We start from the raw sequence: 20,251 nt of genomic DNA, 5'->3' as shown, positions 1-20,251 counted from the left end.
TTCCGCCATCATTTCCGGATGGTTTTCGGGATACGTCCGTTATTCCTTCAGGGTCGTTTCGGGACTTTCTCGGGATCATAAGGTTGGTTTTCAGGATTCGTCCATTCCGTCAGAGTAATTTCTGGACTTTTCCGAAACTATTTCGGTATCATTTTGGGACTCTCCCAAGATTATTTCTGGATGGATTTCGGGATCTGTCCGGGATCCCGTCGGGGTCATTTCGGGACTTTTTCGGGGCTAATACGGGATCGTTTGGGAACCCTTTAGGGGTCATTTCGTGAGTTTTTCTGTATTATTTCGGGATCATTTGGGGAACCTGCCGGCATCATTTCTTGCTGGTTTTCCGGATCCATCGGGTAATTTCGGGACCATTTTGGGATCATTTGGGGACCCTTCCGAGATCATTTTTGGATCCGTCCGTAATGGCGTAGAGGTCCTTTCGGGATTTGTTTGTTACTTTTTCGGGATAGTTTTGGGACCCTTCCGGGACCATTTCTGGATCCGTGCGGGATCCCATCGTGGTTATTTCCGGACTATTTCGGGATCATTATGGGACCCTTCCGGAGTCGTTTCTGCATGGTTTTCGCGATTCGTCGTGGACCCCTCGTAGTTCCCATCTGGATATTTTCTGGATGATTTTTAGATCCGTTCGAGAGCCCGTCAGGGTAATTTCGGAACTTTTTCGGGACTATTTCGGGATCATTTTGGTACCCTTCAGAGATCATTTCTGTGTGGTTCTCTGGATAAATCTAGAATCATGTCGTTGTCATTTGGGACTATTCCGGGAACTTTTGGAGACCCTTCCGGGGCATTTCTGAATGGTTTTCTGGATCCGTCCGCGGTAGCGTTGGGGTCATTACATGGCTTTTTTTGGATAATTTTGGGATCATTTGGGGATCTTATCAGGTTATCAGCTCATTTAGTTCTTTTTTTGTATTCAATTACAAAAATAAAATGCATTAAACAGAAAAAAAATTTTAAACAGATAACTTGATAAGCAGGTTAACGTGAATATATTTTATTTTCTTAAAGGCTAGTATATTATAAATGTGAAAGTTGTGATGTTGGATGCCGGGATGAACCAAAGTAATTATGACTTAGGAAAACGGTTTTAGGGGTAGAAGGGATGCAACTGTTCACTTCACCATAATTTCTAGACCTTCATCTACATGGCCATATATATGAATATAATTGCCCGTAGTCATAGTCGAATTAAAATTAGGGTTTTAGGTTGGCGGCCTGCTGTCAAAAGTCTCGAGTGATTCGAAAATTCGATATTTAAACGCGTAAAATGAAAGTGAAAATAGGTAAGGAATGCTGAGTTCGGGTGTAACCGAACATTACATACTCAGCTGCCAAATTACAGCTTGCAAAACTTTTAAATTACCCTCTTTTAAAAGTGGGCAGTGCCACGCCCATTGTCCAAAATTTTACTAAATTCCTATTCTGCGTCATAAGGTCAACCCATCTACCAAGTGTCAGCGATTTATCCGTCTTTGCTAATGAATTATCGCAGTTTTTCGGTTTTTAGAAATTTTCGATATCAAAAAGGTGGGCGTGGTTATAGTCCGATTTCGTCCATTTTAAATAGCGATCTGAGATGAGTGCCCATGAATTTACATACCAAACTTCATTAAAATGGCTAAATTTTTACTCAAGTTATCGTGTTTACGGGCAGACGGACGGACGACCGGTTGGACGGACGAACAGACGGACCTGGCTAAATGAATATCTTTTTTCGCCCAGATGATTTTGATATATAGAAGTCTATATCTATCTCGATTAGTTTATACCGTTACGGGGTACCATTATGCGAACAAAATTAATATACTCTCTGAGCTCTTCTCAGCTGAGTATAAAAAGGCTTCCCCTACCAGAAAATATACATCAGGAACTAATGTATTATACTTAGAATGCATTTTAATATGTTTGTGAATTACGTAATTTTGAAATATGTGATGGTTAATTGGCTCCACATATGAAAAATCAGTAAAATGCTTAATTAAGATTATTACGCATCATTTCGACACTGCGGCGGTGTGTGACACAACACTACTAAGCTACGCTTGTAAGCAAACCCGACCAAGGCAAGGTCTTCGAAGTGACGGGCAAGACACCACCGGCTAACCCCCTTCTCCGCTCGGGAAAATTCACCCACTTTTGCGACTGGCATTTTATACACCGGGCACACCCTAATGTCCTCCCACTGAACACTGAAAAAAGATGGCTTATAGACTCAAATAGGTTAGGTTAGGTGGTAGCTGCCCTAATAAGTGGAACTCACTTAGACAACATGAAGGTGCGTTGTGATGCCACATGCAATAAAATAACGGTGACGGAAGGAGTAGGGTCTGCGGTATACTATGTTGATCCGGAAATAAACAGATCCTATAGGCTGCCGGACTACTCTAGCGTTTTGCAAGCGGAAATAGTAGCCATAACCAAAGTAGTAGAAACCCTGGAAAAAAATAGCCCAAGCTGCAATCGTGTTAACTTTTATATTGACAGTCAAGCAGGAATTAAAGCAGTAATCTCGTATAGCACAGCACCTATATACGTGTTAGAGTGTAAGCAGTCCCTGGAGAGAATCAGGACAGGCAGAAGCATACATCTATATTGGGACCCAAAGCATATGGGAATAGATGGGAATGAAAAAGCGGATGCACTAGCTAAAAAGGGTGCATCCCTTGAAGCTTGCTCCGTAAACGTCCCAATTAGACAGGTTTAGATTAAGCGAAGGCGGGGGGTGCACATGATCGACCAAGCGGGAAAGGCGTGGGTTCGAGCGCGGGGCTGTGGAGGTTCGATGATTATGTGTAGGTCTTACAACCTTAGACTAACAAAAGTTGCTTTTATCATTAAAAAGAGAGGACTGTAGACTCATGATGGGTATTATGAATGGACACTGCCTTCTGGCGGCACATGCCTTTAAATTAGGCTTGGTAAGTGATAGCAGATGTGGGAAGTGCGGTCTGGAGGAGGAATCGATCGAGCACGTTCTGTGCTCTTGCCCTGCGCTTGCCAGGCTAAATTCCCAGCTATTAGGAGTGATATAGCTGTCAGATCTAGAAGCAGCAAGTGGCTTAAATCCTAGGAAGCTTCTAGTATTTGCCAAGAGGACGGAGTTATTTTATAACATAGGTCCTGGTTTTTGACAGGGGTTTTCAGTTTGGTCGTTAAAATAAACTTCTGGTAACACTACGGACTTATTCAGTCTATGTGAGGTTCTCAAGGACCGGCCAGTTCAACCTAACCTAACCTAACGGTGACGTAGATATAGCTACTTAGAGAAGCGCTGGGTAGCAACGATAAAGCTCCGAATTATTCCGATCTCAACTTTGGCGAAAGCTGGGCAATCAAGCATAAAGTGATTTGGTGATTCCACCTCATCATCACCCATACAGCTGCAACAGGATGGAGTTTCAAGTATACTGAGACGTACCGCATGGACACCCATGGGAATGTGCCCTGTCAAAACCCCAACGGTACCATAGATAGTTGAGCCTAAGTGAACCCAATTATTTAAACAGACCTCCTGCTATCCACTTTCGGCCAGAAAGATGTTGCTACCTTGCGGCTATGGAGGAGCGATCCACAGGTGGCCAGCGGAATCTCGAAATCCCTACAGCCATCTTCATTGAGTTGTGTTGTACCAATGCGGGCTAAGACATCCGCACAGTTACCCGAGATATCTCTATGGCCCGGGACCTAGAAAATCTTAATTGTAAAACAAATAAGGAAGCCTAAGTTCGGGCATAACCGAACATTACATACTCAGCTGAGAGCTTTGAAGACAAAATAAAGGAAAATCACCATGTAGGAAAATGAACCTAGGGTAACCTTGGAATGTGTTTGTATGACATTGTTATCAAATGGAAGGTATGAAAGAGTAATTTAGAAGGGAGTGCGCCATATTTCTATAGATGGATGCCTTTTCCAGATATCGCAATAAAGTTGGACCAGGGGTGCCTCTAGAATGTGTTTGTTCGATATGGGTATCAAGTTAAAGATATTAAAAGGGGCTTTAAAAGGGAGTGGCCCTTAGTTGTATATGTGAAGGCGTTTTCGAGATATCGACCAAAATGTGGACCAGTGTAACCCAGAACATCATCTGTCGGGTACCGCTAATTTATTTATATATATATATACATTTTTTTGGTAAAATTTGACTTTAAAATTTTTTTTTTTTAAGTGAGCGTGTTAGTCATCCGATTTTGTGAATTTTTATTTAGCACACGCATAGTAATAGGTGTAACGTTTCTGCCAAATTTCATCATAATATCTTCAACGACTGACAAATTACAACTTGCAAAACTTTTAAATTACCTGCTTTTAAAAGTGAGCGGTGCCACACCCATTGTCCAAAATTTTACTAATTTTGATTCTGCGTCGTTAGATCATCCGACATACCAAGTTTCATCGCTTTATCCGTCTTTGGTATTGAATTATCGCACTTTTTCTGTTTTTCTAAATTTTCGATATCGAAAAAGTGGTCCGATATCGGTTATTTTAAATAGCGATCTGAGATGAGTGCCCAGGAACCTACATACCAAATTTCATTAAGATACCTCAAAATGTATCCAAATTATCGTGTTCACGGACAGACAGACGGACGGACGGACGGACTGATATAGCTAAATGAATTTCTTTTTTCGCCCAGATCATTTTGATATATAGAAGTCTATATCTATCTCGGTTAGTTTATGCCGTTACGGGGTGTGAGCTCTGCTCAGCTGGGTATATGGCACTGGATAGAATTTCATCCACGGCATCTTTAATCGCAGCAACTTCCGCTTGGAATACACAGCTGTGATCAGCCAACGTAAAATTGTGGCCTACATTTAGCTCTTGTCAAAGGACCCTCCCCCCAATCTTGCCGTCCAACTTCGACCCATACGTGTACAAGTTAATCGGTCCCATGCCCCAGATAATTCCTCTTCCCCACTCCTCTCTCGGTGGAACGACTGGTCCGGGATAAATTCGAAACTGGTAAGAAGGCTATAGAGTCCGAAGTCAGAAAGCACATAGCCCATATCACGGAGCCTGACTAACAGGGCCGCGGCCGCCTTTCCTGTAATACCTACTGGAAATATCCAGCATGACGTTCAGAGCCAAGGTATATGTTGTTCCGAGAGTGCCGCTAATACCTGTCAGCGCCTTCCATTGCACTGACACTAACATTTTGGAGGTGCTAGGCGTGTCCAGGGCTTTCCACCAGACCAGCACCTCATATTGCAGAATCGGTGTGACCACCATCTCATAAAGCCAGTGTACCACTCTTGGCGACAGTCTCCATCTCTTACCGATAGCCCCTGCAGCAGTACTAGGCAACTGCGGCCTTACTGTTCCTATCTTCCACATTGGGTCTCCAGGACAGTTTCTTATCCAAACCAATCCCCAAACCAGAAATTACCCACAGTAACCCTCCAAACAGTGAGTTCTGAAATCGGGCATCTTATATCTCCTTGTAAAAAGAACCAGTTCCGTTTTTCCCGTGTTGACCGCCAATCCATATGATTCAGCCCACCTAGCCACAGTATCCAGGTAGCTGCGCAGAACGTCGCGCAAAGTGCCCAGAAATTCGCCTCTAACTAGGGTAGCGAGACCATCTGCATAGGCAACCAAACGACAGCCATTGGCTTCCAGCTCCACAAGAAGTTCGTTGACTACCACAACCCAGAGCAGAGGAGATATGACAACATGCTGTGGCGTGCCCCTGCACACCTTCCTCTCAAATATGGCCCCTCCCCACTCCAATGCGGCAACTGTACTGCATGGAAATTTGCTAATAATTTCAACCAGAGCCCCCTCGACTCCCAGAGCTCTTTCGATTGCCCCCGGTAAGACATTGTTAAAAGCCCCCTAGATGTCAAGAAAGCCACCTAGAGCAAACTCCTTGTATTCTAGAGACCCCTCTATTTGCTTTACAATCGAATGGAGAGCCGTTTCCGTTGATTTACCCTTGCAGTAGGCATGTTGTGAAAGCGACAGTAAGGAATCCTTTCCCGTAGGTACTGGTAAATCAACCGCTCAAACGTGTTAAGAAGAAACGACGAGAAACTGATTGGCGTTATATCCTTAGGTGATACATGAGAGCTTTTGCCGGCCTTCGGAATGAAGATGACCCTAACCGTGTGCCAAGGCTTCGGGATATAATTAAGCCTGAGGCAGTTAGTGTAGATGATGGCCAATCAGTGGCAGGAAATCCCTAAAGACTTTTTAAGTTGCACAGGAATGATGCCATTCGGGCCCAGAGACTTATAGGGCTTGAACGAACCTATAGCCCAGGTTATATGACTTTCCAGTAGTGGAACGGCGGGAATTTCCACATGGCCAAAGATCCCTGCGCAACTTGGACATCGGAAAAATCATTGTCCATTAAAAGCTTTAGGGACTCCTCGCTACTAATCGACCAGTCCCCACCATCATCTCTCAGAATTCTTTTCAGCCTTCTACGTTTTCGCAGAAGCTTCGCCATGAATCTCGCTTGGTAATCTTTATTTCATATTTATAAATCCCCAAACTCACCTTGTAGAGCTCACAGTCCGAGGGTAACTTACTCCTCCTGGCTCTGCTGAAGAGCCGCCTACTGGACGTTCAAAGGCCTTCAAGAGAACCAGACCACTAGGGCGGCTTGCCCCCCCTGTAAGTGTTTAATGGACAGGACAGTTGAAAGGCGCTATTGTTTGCCGAGGTGAAGTTTTCCACCAGAGCGTCTATCTCAGATTCGGACATGTCCGAACAAACTGTAGGCGCCGAAGGCAATAGCTCTCCCAGCTTCCTATAATACAAATCCCAGTTAGTGCTTTTAGAACTACTAAAAGATATTTTACCGGGACGTTCTTCGTTCACCAAGAACTGAATATATCAGTGATCAGAGAAGGAATGCTCGTTGAGAAACCTCCAGCCAGATATCTGATCTTCCAATTCTCTACTAACCATGGTATGGTTCAGGACCTCCTCCCTTACCGCATAAATAAAAGTCGGGTCATTCACCCTATTACATATACAAAGTCCCTAATAAAAGTAAACTCACTTCTAGTGTTGGTAACCGAGCTTCCCCAGATCCTATAATGGGCATTAGCATCGGCACCGATGATCACGCCGACACCCCTCCGCCTTGCTTCAGCGGTGATTTCGCCCAGTATCGCGGGTGGTGGTCCCACTACGTCCCCACGCTGAGACCACCCACATTTCATTACTGCGTGGCAGAGTAACAAATTTGCGGAAGCCGCGTTAGAGCGCTGAAGATTTATTTGACGGTTTTCCATCAAAAGCGCTCTTCTTCCGCACCCCATCTTTGGCGGATTCTTGTTACTCGTATCCATTCTAAAAAAGGCCGCTATCCGGAGCCGATTGTATAGTCGCCCTTCAACGGTCTCGTGGTTATATGTGCTACTCAGGGAGGCCACGCGAGGGCTGACGCGTTACCTTATGGGTAATGCGTTCAGAGCCAGACCGGACGCAAAGCGGGAAAATTTTCAACCGCACATACATCACCAACTTAACAGCGACGGATCCAGAACGTACCTTGAAGCCCGTCACGTTTTTAACGGGACGTGGGCAGGTGCAGCATTAGCCTACCAACCATTTTGATCTACTAAGGTGGTAGAATACTGAACCTACCAGCCCAAAGTAATCAAGTCAAAAATCAAAGTCAAAATCAAAAGTCATAACAATCCATTTCGTCACCGTTGTGTACCGATCTTGACACTAAAGAGAGTCCTCCCTCCCCTGAGCTCGGCAAAATGACTCGGGGGTGCCGGTTTTATCGAGTTTTCCTCTCTAGATCCGCCATTATCAGTAGAAGCACGGGCACCTCGTGCAGGACGTGATAACTAATCGATAACTAATCACGCGTGACAGTTCGTCATCATGGCCGGTCTAAGACTGATAACAGTTCCTGATCCAGAGCCTGGAACCACTTGTGATATCCAAGCCAAGTATCTTAGCCCCCAAAGACGCAGACAAGCGCTGTCGCAAATGCGGAAGGGACCTGGAGACCTTGTACCATGTGCTTAACCACCTTAAACGGTTTCAGGGGTTAACGCCGACTTACATTTAAGTTTTGCATAATTTTGGCGTTCACATCTATCTTGATCCAAATAACTTTTCTACGACGGTCTTAGTTTACAACGCAACAGCAACGTCATAGGAAACTTTTTTAAAGCTCAAATAGTGGAAAACATCTATCACGAAAAGTGTGCGATAACCGATCGAAATATCTGATCAGCCGCTTGTTTCACCAACAATTAACGAAAATTGGTTTGCTTTAAAATCCGACACTTTTCTTAATAATGCCTTGCCTAAATTATCTGATTTGTGAAATGCCATTGTTCTGCTATATTTTAATGACAGCAATTTTTTTGGGAAGAAATCCATTAAGGTAAATTGAGAACGATATAAGGGTTAATGAAGGTGCGGAAAATATTGGGAGTGTTGTACATTTTTACCTTAGTGAAAAAGAAACAAAGGTATCAAAATTTTGTTCCAGCCTAAAAGGGACTACAACTGATAAAAAAAAGAGGGACCAGCGGATCAAATGAGGTTCGAAAGGTCCATTTTTGGTCCAAATGAACCTAAGTGGCAACCGTGACAAAGATAACCATCTAGGAAATTATTGAAGAAGGCAGTGGTTAAATTACTCGCTACAAAACGAGTTGTGCTTAAAAACGGAAACACGAAGCTCTGTGCTACGGCGTGTTTTTAGTTAATAAACGCTTTTATTTAGCTTGACTCTGTGTAGCGAGCGTTGTTTACGAAATTTGTAATTGAAATTTAAGTAACTTCCCGATAAGCTACAAGCTTGAAACTTGGAATATGGTTCAGAATCCGACGACAATGCAGTAAAAAGAAGAAAAACTCCGCTAGGTGGCGCATGCATCGACATATTTCAAAAAATCGTATTTTTGGTCCGATTTTGATCATATTTGTAACACATCAGAAAGAGAAAGCCATCTATCAAAAAAATTCTCCGCTTGGTGGGGCAAGGAATGAGATATTTAAAAAAGTAAAGGTGTCTAAGTTCGGGTGTAACCGAACATTGTATACTCAGCGTGAGCTTCAATTGTACATTTCACTTCAGATAAATTACTTTTCTACATAACATGTAGCACCGCCCTTTAAAAAAAAATTCTCTCCATTTCCTCGTACAATAAAACTTGATAAGTGAATTAGCATTGATTCAAAACTATTTTTTGCTAAGTTATAGCTTATTATTCTAGTCTACGAGTCTTTTAAACCTTTTAACCTTATTTTATATCTAAGTTGCTGTGGTCTTTAATGGATCTCGTACATTTTTTCTAGAAATATTTCCTCCTATAGGGAAAATTTGTGTACCCAATTTTTTTACTATCCGTTAATTTTTCTTCGAGTTATGGCTCCCGAAACATAGAAAATTGCTTAGACATAAAAGGGGCGGTGCCACACCCATTTTTTTAAATTTGAAATTTTTCCTTATTACTGTTATAAATACACTTGGAAAATGAAATACCATTGATATAAAGCTCTTTTTTGCAAGGATATGGCTTATTTTATTCGTCCACGACCCTTTTAAAAATCTTTTGTATAAAAGTGAGCGTGGTCCTCAACCGATTTCGTTAATTTTTCTTCAAAGCATTCCTTATAGTAAAGGCAACCTCTCTGACGAATTTTGTTATGATAGGTTTAACGATTTTTGATTTATGATTAATAATATTTGTAAAATTGATTTTATCACAAGTGGGCGGTGCCACGCCCATTTTAAAAAAACATTTTCAAATTTTTTCAAGAGTCTCAATATCAGTCCACACGTCAAATTTCAACATTCTAGGTGTTTTATTTACTAAATAATCAGGTGTTTTGTGTTTTCCAAAATGTTATATATATAAAAAGTGGGCGTGGTTATTATCCGATTTCGCTCATTTCCATTTCTACTCTGGGTCCAGATAAGCTCGTGTACCACATTTGGTGAAGATATGTCAATATTTACTCAAGTTATCGTGTTAACGGACAGACGGACGGACGGACGGACGGACATGGCTCAATCAATTTTTTTTTTTCGATACTGATGATTTTTATATATGGAAGTCTATATCTATCTCGATTCCTTTATACCTGTACAACCAACCGTTACCCAATCAAAGTTAATATACTCTGTGTGCAAAGCACTCTGAGTATAAAAAGGGAATCACTTTTGATACAAAATACATAATCTCAAGACGAAAAAAATCAGGGTTATACGAGTACACGTTTATCATCATAACTGTTCTGATATATATCTGGCAAATGTGTATAACTCAATTATGGTTTAGAGAGAATATGGGATATATGTTAAAATATGTGATAGAAAAATTCTCGAGAATATTTTTAGTACTGTTCATGAAAACAGCATCCATTATCGAAGGACAGAATTGGATAACATGCAGTCTGCTGAAATTATTGAGTTCACGAAGGCGCATCTATCAATAGTGATTGGGGTTTCGACGGGTCGCTGTCTAATGGAAGTCCATCCGCTATGTCTCAAAATACTGAAAGTATTTCGGTCTCGGCTTACTAGGAACTCCGAAGAAATAAAGAGTGACAAAAAAGTAATTTGTTAAAAAAAAAACTAATCAATTCGAAAAAACATACCTTGTATATATAATTCAACGGTTTTTTGGAACATATAAGTGATTTATTTTTGGGAGCTGTAATTTTTTTGAGCAAGTAGCAATTTTCGAAACCATTAAAATTAATCGCTTTTAACAACGTAACTGAATGAAAATGAGTCACCGACGCAAATTTTTTAATTCCAGCAACCACACGTGAGCAGACGGTGACTTTTTATACTCAGCTGAGCAGAGCTCACAGAGTATATTAACTTTGTTCGCATAACGGTAATCCGTAACGGCATAAACTAATCTAGATAGATATAGACTTCTATATATCAAAATGATCTGGGCGAAAAAAGAAATTCATTTAGCCATGCCCGTCCGTCCGTAAACACGATAACTTGAATAAATTTTGAGGTATGTTGATGAAATTTGGTATATAGGTTTCCAGGTGCTCATCTCGGATCGCTATTTAAAATGAACGAAATCGGACTACAACCACGCCCACGTTTTCGATATCGAAAATTTCGAAAAACCGAAAAAGAACGATAATTCATTACCAAAAACGGATAAAGCAATGAAGCTTGGTAGGTGAGTTGAACTGATGACGCAAAATAGAAAATTGGTAAAATTTTGGACAATAGGCGTGGCACCGCCCACTTTTAAAAGAACGTAATTTAAAAGTTTTGCAAGCTGAAATTTCGCAGTTGTTGAAGATATCATGATGAAATTTGGCATGCACGTTCCCCCTATTACTATATGTGCGCTAAATAAAAATTAAGATGACGAACACGCCCACTTTAAACAAAAAAATTTCAAAAGTCAACTCCATTAATGATATGGTGCAACAAAATATAAAAATAAAAGACATTTTCAAAATGGGAGTGGCTCCGCCCTTTTTCATTTATATCGTCTAGAATACTTTTAAGCCCATAAGTCGAACAAAAATTTAGCAATCCTTGTGAAATTGGGCTGGTGTATAAATTCTATGACGATAACTGTTTTCTGTGAAATGGGCGAAATCGGTTGAAGCCGCGCCCAGGTTTTATACACAGTCGACCGTCTGTCCTTGCGCTCGGCCATTAACACGATAACTTGAGCAAAAATCGATATATCTTTACAAAACTTAGTTCGCGTACTTATCTGAACTCACTTTATATTGGTATAAAAAATGGCCGAAATGCGACTATGACCACGCCCACTTTTTCGATATCGAAAATTACGAAAAGTGAAAAAAATGCCATAATTCTGTACCAAATATGAAAAAAGAGACGAAACATGGTAGTTGGATTGGTTTATTGACGCAAAATTTAACTTTAGAAAAAAATTTGTAAAATGGGTGTGACACCCACCATATTAAGTAGATGGAAATGAAAAAGTTCTGCAGGGCGAAATCAAAAGCCCTTGAAATCTTGGCAGGAATACTGCTCGTGGTATGACATGTATAAATAAATCAGCGGTACCTGACAGATGATGTTCTGGGTCACCCTGGTCCAAATTTTGGTCGATATCTCGAAAACGCCTACAACTAAGGCCCACTCCCTTTTAAAACCCTCATTAATACCTTTCATTTGATTCCCATATCGTGCAAGCACATTCTATAGTCACCCCTGGTCGACCTATATGGCGATATCCCAAAATGGCGCCCACCTATAGTACTATAGCCCACTCCCTTTTAAAATACTCTTTAATACATTCCGTTTGAAACCCATGTCATACAAACACAATCGAGGGTTACCCTAGGTTCATTTTGCTAAGTGGTAATTTTCCCTTATTTTGTCTCCAAAGCTCTCAGCTGAGTATGTAATGTTCGGTTACACCCGAACTTAACCTTCCTTACTAGTTATACTTTACTTTATACAATACACAAAGTGACATTTTTAATTTTTTTTGTATATTTTATTATCCGAAATTCGCAAAATAACCGTTTTCGAAAAACGTTACCAACTGTGTTTGAAAAAAAGCCAGATATTCAAATTTGTTGATTCCAAAGAAATCACGAGTGACAGAATGTAAGTTGTTCAAAACAACTAATCGGTTTCTTTTTATATAAACTTCAACTGTATGGAAATTTTTTGGAACATGTACTTTTAGTTTTTTGGTAATGATTTTTTTTATTAAGCGGTGACTTTTTGACAAATTTTCTAAAACAAAATTCGTAAAATTAACAGTTTTGAGCAACTAAACAGATTTAGAAGTAAATCACCGATTAAGAGCTTTTGATTGCAGAGCAATCACACGTGAAAAAAGTGAGTTTTTATATGAAATAAAACTGTTTCAGAGCTTTTCGAGTATATCAGTTTTTTTCTGATAGTGACATTTTTAAAGAACTAGTGACTTACTTATTTGAACAAGTGGCATTTTGTTTTTTTTTTTCAATTATTATTATATTATTATTATTTTTATAGCTCGGAAAATAGCCGGTTCCACAAAACGTAGTGGAGTTTGAAATAAGTCACCGATTAAAATTTTTTGATTCTAAAGAAAACACGAGTGGTAAAAAAGTAACTTATTACATTTCACTTCATTTTAATATTACTGGTTTTGGGAGTTCGTGATTTTTTTAAAAAAATTAATGAAGTGGTTAAAGGAAATCCTTCCCATCTTACAGAGACTAACGTTGGGACCAAGGGCTATCTATAAAAGGTTCAACAATGTTAAGGATGATTTTTTGACAAAAGATGATTTTCCTAATCTGACAAGAAATAATGCGGACAATTTTTGGAAATTCCGACTAGACACAAAACATAAAGACCAAAACACAGCCATAATAAAATACCGCAAATGCAATACCCAGTCAAAACTTTATGTAAAGAAGGAAGAGCCCCAAAAAATTGTCCGTAGAAGTAAAGGCTATACGAGAAACTGGAGCAATTTAAAGAAATAATGTTTATATTTTATCAGGCCCGGAGTATGTTTGTTCGGTAATTATTGGTACCTGAATTGTGAGCGGCCGGAATTTGGTCGTATCAGTGTTATGTATTTCGGGATTTTTTAAGTTTTAGTTATGTCATATACTCCTTCAGACTATACTTCATTGTTATATTGATTGACTTCGCGGTTAACCTGCAATCTGATTTCCATTTTAACTTCTTTAATTTCGTTCATTATTATCTGATTTTTATTTTCAATCAACTTAGATTATGCCGATAGCACCATGCGTTTTCCCACCAGCGAAAAACCCCTTTCTGAAACTCGAGTTAGTAAGCAATAGAAGTGTGACTACGCAAAACTACTACAAACAAAAGAAGCCAGCCGGAAGTTTATTGCAAGTAATTACACACCAAAGCCCTGCACGAGTATTTGAAATAGTACCAAGTGACTTGCCAATGATGCTGATGTGGTGAAGGTGGGGAAGGGATACACAAAATCACAAGGTGGTAGTTCGCAAGCTGTGTCAGTTCGTAATAAATGCTGGGCCAAATTGAGTTTTCTCGAAGTTCGCTTGGAGTGATTTCAAGCAACTCAATATTCTATTTCGAGCTCAGAACGAGTTTTCTACGATCAATTCATCCCCCAGCGGGTCAGGGGGTTAGAATATACCCACGGTAGGTATGCCTGTCGTAAGAGGCGACTAAAATAACTTTTTCAGGTTGCCAGCGCAATATATATTTTCTCCAAACCCAACTGTCAACCTCACCTATCCGTGGCGAATCCTGCTTCATTAACAGCCGAGGCTCTGACGATGCCAAGCTCCTCATGGAACTTGGGGGTGGGGAGGGAGGGATGGCCTGAAGGTTTAATGTGGCCCTATCCATATAAATCGTTCCCGAGATGGTCGGGCTAGTACCTTAATGATGCTGTGTTACCGGAGCGTACCGGATCTGCATCCGGCAAAGGACCATCACATCGATAACACTCCCCGAAACCTTCGGGGAGTAACCTTATCCAGGGCCGCAGAGAGCCGAGCCGGGCACCCCTAAAAAATAAACGCAATCCAGCAAAAAAAATAACGTAACATACATAAATTTTTCAATTCACGTTGTCAGTTTTATTTCATATAAAATAAGATTTACTGGAGCACTTACATAAATGAAATGTTAGATTTCATTGTTTGATTTGCTTACATTAACTTTTTCTAAATTTGTACATTTTAAGAGCTTGAATCAGCCAAGGAAAACCTTCCGTGCTTTTTGGTCTGCGAATATGGAAATTACCGATTCAAAACTAATGCTGCGAGCAAGGCTGGACTCCAACGCCAATGTTCCAAGGTTTGTCAAGCGATTTGGCTCAAAGTAGAAGGTAAAAATTTTTTTCGCAAAACAGTAGACTAAAAGAACGCTCCCCTTCAGCCACACTGATTGGAAGTGCGCAAAATATTCTTAATGCTATGCAGATGTTCAGAAATAATACTTCAATCTTCAAGTCATGAAATTTGTTCAGAAGTTGAAATGGTGGCAGCGAATCACACCCCAAATTTGCTAAGTGGATAGCTTTAAGATGAATGATTTCATCTATTAGATCCGTAGAAATATCGATACCATAAATCGTGCAGAATGCCGCTTCCTTTTCTCTGGGCTCTTCTTCCATCAGATCCTGATATTTCCACAAAAAACTAAATATACTCGCAATGTCATTTACGGCTTCGAAACGCCTTGTTATGTTATCAATCAAGCAGTCCAAAAGAACGCAAAAAACTTGCTGTTTGAATTGAGTTTCGGAATCACACCGGGTGATTCGCCAGGTAATTCATCGAACTGGCGCTTTCTTATCTTCCTTATTTTCTTCTTTTCTCTGCGAAGGTATTCACAACTCCTATACTCCCTGCCAGAAGCTTACATTCTTGAAGTATGATCGACCATTGATGCCTGAACTTCTTCAACTCATCAATCAAGCTACGTATATTTTCTGTTTCCACGTCCAGTGTGGCATTTCTAGCTTGCAATACCAGATTTCGATGGTTTATTACCGTCAACACTTTGAACCAAATGGAGGCTAAGAGGATATACTCAAATTTCCCCATATGTACTTCAATATCTTTCAAATCCGTTACTGTTTCTGAACTCAGATTCAAAAGCTTGATTTTATCAATAGCTTTCAATATTTTTTTTTTTTAGTTCTGAAAGGTTTCACACTATCCACACAAGCAGGCCATCGTGTTTGTGACATGCTGTGCGAGGAGCAATTATTTTGTACTCCATCAGACAAATAATGTGCTTGGAGACGATTCTTTTTCGTTTGAGATTCCCTCACCTTCTCCAAATTTTCATGCAATAGGGGGTCATAATTGCTGATCAGTTCCAAAATACCAAGAAAGTTTCCATTTTTTGGATTTCCGATCAATGAATTATCCCCTCTAAATGCCAATTCTTTTTCTCCATGAAATAAAACAACATCAAGAATTCTGCGAAGTCTCTTTCCCCAGCGAGCTGCTTCATTTTTAAGGGTTTCCGCTAAGAGAGAATTTCGAATTCTCATTTCATATTAGCGCGTCTCTATATAGCAAGTTTTATGGTTTTGACAATTTTCATGTTTATGAATTTTGTCGTGCGACCTCTTTCAACCTTTTTCTTTAGAATAACCCGAAGATTTTGTCAAAGTTGATCGGGTATTTTCGGAAATTTTGCTGAAAAGCCGGCAAAACAAAAAAGCGCTTCTTTTGTTGCACTCCAAATGAGCCAATAACGCTTTACTTTTTATCCGTTTTTTTTGAGTAGTATTGAGTATGTTTTGAAGGAAATGGCGACCACTTAATTCGTTGGGAAGTCGAAATAAAATGTGATTTTAAGTTAGTTGAAGCATTTTTCACAGATAGCGCTTATAAAGTCGTGTCAAAAACGCTAAACTAACTTAAAATCACATTTTATTTCGACTATGACTATGCCTCATAATATTTGATCGGATGCTTATGATTTTAGTTAAGTGATTTTCAATTTTAAAACAATTTTTTGTAGCAACAAAATATGTATGTATTTATGAAATCCTAGTTAGAGTACTGGCAATACTGCTTTGCCTTGCCGGGCCCCAGGGCATTTTCCCTGGCTGCCCCCCCTCTCCTTGGACCTGACCTTATCGCTACAACAACAACAACAACAACGATCAGTTCACTTTGGGACCAATGGCGACTTCGCAAGTAATGTCAGTTCGTAATAAATGCTGGCCCAAATTGAGTTTTCTCGAAGTTTGCTTGGAGTGATTTTAAGCAACTCAATATTCCATTTTGAGCTCAGAACGAGTTTTCTACGATCAATTCACTTTGGAATCAATGGCAACTTTAACGTCTTTTAGAAAATATTTCGCAAATTTTCAGCAATATTTTCGACGCTCACTTGCATATCTTATTGTAATACACTTACAAATGCCTCAAAAAATAGCCGGTTCCGTAAAATGTAACTGTCAGTAAAATAAATCACCGACTCAAAGCTTTTGGCTCCAAATAAATAACGGGTGACAAAAAATTAACTTGTTCCTAAAAGCTAACAGGTTCAAAAAAATAAGCTTTTTATATGACAGGTAGCAGTTTCAAAAAGAAAGCTTTGTAATGGGTAACTTTTTTCAATAACCGAATTTTCTTAGATTTGGTGATATATTTTACTATCAAAAATTCGGAAAATAACCGGCTTAAACCAAAGTAATTATATCTTTCATGAACATGAAATGGTATATTTACTTTGGTCCGATGTTTGTAACGTTGAGCAATATAGAAAATATACTCACCATTAAGTATACCGAATTTATCAGGGCGACGAACTGAGTTGATATAGCCATGTCCGTCTGTCCGTCCGTCTGTCTGTTTGAAAGCAAACGAGTCCCTCAAATTTTGAGATATCTCAATGAAATTTGGCACAAGGACGTATTTTTGTATTATATTAGACATTTATTCGGATCCGGTAGGATCGGATCACTATAACATATATCTCCCACACAACCGATCCTTCAATTAAGACGATTTTGGTCATTCCTGCCGCAATTTAGAAAGTATAAGCGAGAAACTCGGTGATATATATTCTAATATATAATAGAAGATTTCCTGAAAAATCACTTTGATCGGAGCTATATGTATATAGTATATACCTATCCCATACAAGCGATCGTTCAGATAGAAAGATTTTTAGCCATTTCTCCCTTAATTTCCGATATAAAAACGTCACACTTGGTGATATATATTCTAATATATCATAGAAGATTTCCTGTAAAAATCATTTCGATCGGAGCTATATATAATTTATATCCCATACAACCTATCGTTCAGATAAGGGGGTTTTTTGCCATTTTTTATTTTATGTATGTATGTACATCTGTAGTAGGTACGTACATCTGTGCACTATATATTTCTTATCTTATACATCCGATTATTTACAGACTGTCCCGTCCTTACATGTTTTTTTTTTTTTTTTAAATAATTTAAATCCAGTACTTCAAAATAAAGCTAAAGGAAAATATCACTGATGGGTTGCTGGTGACTCTTTAAAAAGTGAAATTATTCGAGACGAGCGTTTTTTATATATGCCTGAAGTTCGGAAAATATACAGCCCCAGAAATTTAACAGGCGTTGAAATAAGTAACTATTCGAAATCAAGAGTGATAAAAAATTAATTTGTACTAAAAAGCAAATTGTTGCGGAAAAAGAAATTTTTTAGTATATAACAGTGTACGGTTTTAAAAAGAAAGCTTGTTGTATGTGATTTTTAAGACCTCTTTGTACAAGTGACATTTCTCAAAAACAGCGATTTTTATAAAAATGGGTTACTTACTTTACTATGCAAATTGAGAAAATAATTTGTCTGAAAAACTTGTTAAGTTATTTATAGAAAGACTTTGGTTTCAAAGAAATCATGCGTGACAAAAAAGTAACTAAGAATTTTTTTTATGAATTTTTAGTCGACACCAGCGAATTTTTCCAGAATTTGTGTATTTTATTATTTGATGATTAAAAAATAAAAATAGGCCCAAAAAACTGGCTCTAAGTCTTTGGTCTTTGGTTCCAAAACAATCACGTCTGACAAAAAATGACTTGTTCTAAAATGTTGGAACGTATTAGCTTTAGATTTTATTACGAGCCGGTGATTTTCAGTTAACGAGAAAAAAAGTATAACTCATATGTGACTCACTATCAAACAACGATAATAAAAACTGCATATTTATTTCGAAGGTGCATGAGCCTTTCAATAAAACAAACCAAGTCTACGAGAAGAAAAAAGTATAGCTCATATATGACTCACTACTACATATTAATTTCAAAATTTCAAGAGCCTTTCAAAAACAAAGACCAATTTTACAAACTGAAAAAAGTATAACTCATAAATGATTCATTATCAAAGAGCGATAAAGATTATTTTTACCTTACGTACTATTTTTTTACTTACACAAGAAGAACAAATAGGACGAGGCATGAATAAGAAATTTCATAAATGGTTTACGCGTCAATATGCCAGTACGACAATTCGGTGCAATCATATAGACCACACAATAAATCGGAAACAATACTGCCACTTGTACGATGTACATAAACTTTTCGAATAAAGTTTTACGCCTAAAGCCGGGTAAACCATCATACCAAATTGTTGAGAGCAGTTGCTGGATATTTGAATGGGCTACGAACTAAAAGAAAAAAGAGAAAGAGCGAGATTGAGCATACAAATACTTACAGCTATGACGAAAACCACTCGCACTGTACCTACACACTCACCTTCTTTTGCTTGTATTCAATGGCTTGCAATAAACGCGTCAGGCTCATGCGATCTCCTTTCTCATAAGTGGACAGCTCTGGATCATAGTTCAGTATGATAGCCAACTCATTTGAAGTGCGCGTTTGATCGAGCAAATCAACAGCAAATTTTTGGCACTGACGCCTCAGTTCCATATACTCAGCTTTAGATTCCTGAAAATTAAAAAATTTTTTTACAGAATCGATACTTTTCTACACGTAGACATAATTAGAATTGTACTTACCTGCTCTGTGAGAGCTAAATTACGCAACTCCCATGACAATTGGAATGCAGTGAGTATGGGATCATTCGATGTGAGGCAGATAAGTGATGGACTTGCCAAAGCCTTATAAATATTCACCCGTGCAAGTGAGTGGCGTAGCGAGTCTTCGTTACACTGACGCATGCACTCATCACAACTGCAACTAAATGAAAATAGAAGTGAAGCGATTTTTTTAAATGTTTAAAATTTTCAAACACATTTCCTAATTCTAGTTCGATTACAGGTTTTTTAATTTGGGAAAAATTTAAACAACGTGACATCAGGACGGACAAGGCGACAGCTGTTTCGATTATGCCTTGTAAATCTCTTCAAAGCCTTTTCTCCCGGGAACCCGTACTCCTACGATAGTTGAAATGGTTACAAGCACATTCAGCTACGGCATGCCTTACTTGTTGTAAATGCATAACTTCAACACATAATTACATACGAAATGTGTGATGTATAGAAGATTAATATATGCAAAAGAAGGCAATTGGGAAAAACTTTACAACAACTAAGGCATGCCGTAGCCGAATGCGTTTGTAACCATTTCAACTATCGTAGGAGTACGGGCTCGAACCCCACTCCCGGGAGAAAAGGCTTTGAAGAGATTTACAAGGTATAATCGAAACAGCTGTCACCTTGTCCGTCCTGATGTCACGTTGCTTAAATTTTTCCCAAATTATTAAATAAATTATAAAATTAACAAGTAAAGAAGGCTAAGTTCGAGTGTAACCGAACACTACATACTCAGCTGAGAACTTTGGAGA

The 20,251-nt window shown here is 39.1% G+C and overlaps 1 protein-coding gene across 3 annotated transcripts in view; it reads right to left on the bottom strand.

Moving 5' to 3' along the window:
• LOC137243728 (transient-receptor-potential-like protein) overlaps positions 1–20,251 on the bottom strand; it is a 292,030-nt gene that overhangs the window by 197,349 nt on the left and 74,430 nt on the right. For all 3 annotated transcript variants that reach the window (XM_067771751.1, XM_067771753.1, XM_067771752.1), the window contains exons 6-8: positions 19,464–19,644; positions 19,201–19,392; positions 18,878–19,112 (exon numbers count right to left, since the gene is read on the bottom strand). In XM_067771751.1, coding sequence (XP_067627852.1) covers positions 18,878–19,112; positions 19,201–19,392; positions 19,464–19,644 — 608 coding nt within the window. The remainder of the gene's footprint in view (positions 1–18,877; positions 19,113–19,200; positions 19,393–19,463; positions 19,645–20,251) is intronic.

This window comes from Eurosta solidaginis, chromosome 3, assembly GCF_040869045.1.
Source record: "Eurosta solidaginis isolate ZX-2024a chromosome 3, ASM4086904v1, whole genome shotgun sequence".
In the NCBI taxonomy this organism is placed as follows: Eukaryota; Metazoa; Arthropoda; class Insecta; order Diptera; family Tephritidae; genus Eurosta; species Eurosta solidaginis.
The sequence above is the reverse complement of the archived record's forward strand: the minus strand, read 5'-3'. Positions and strand labels throughout refer to the sequence as shown.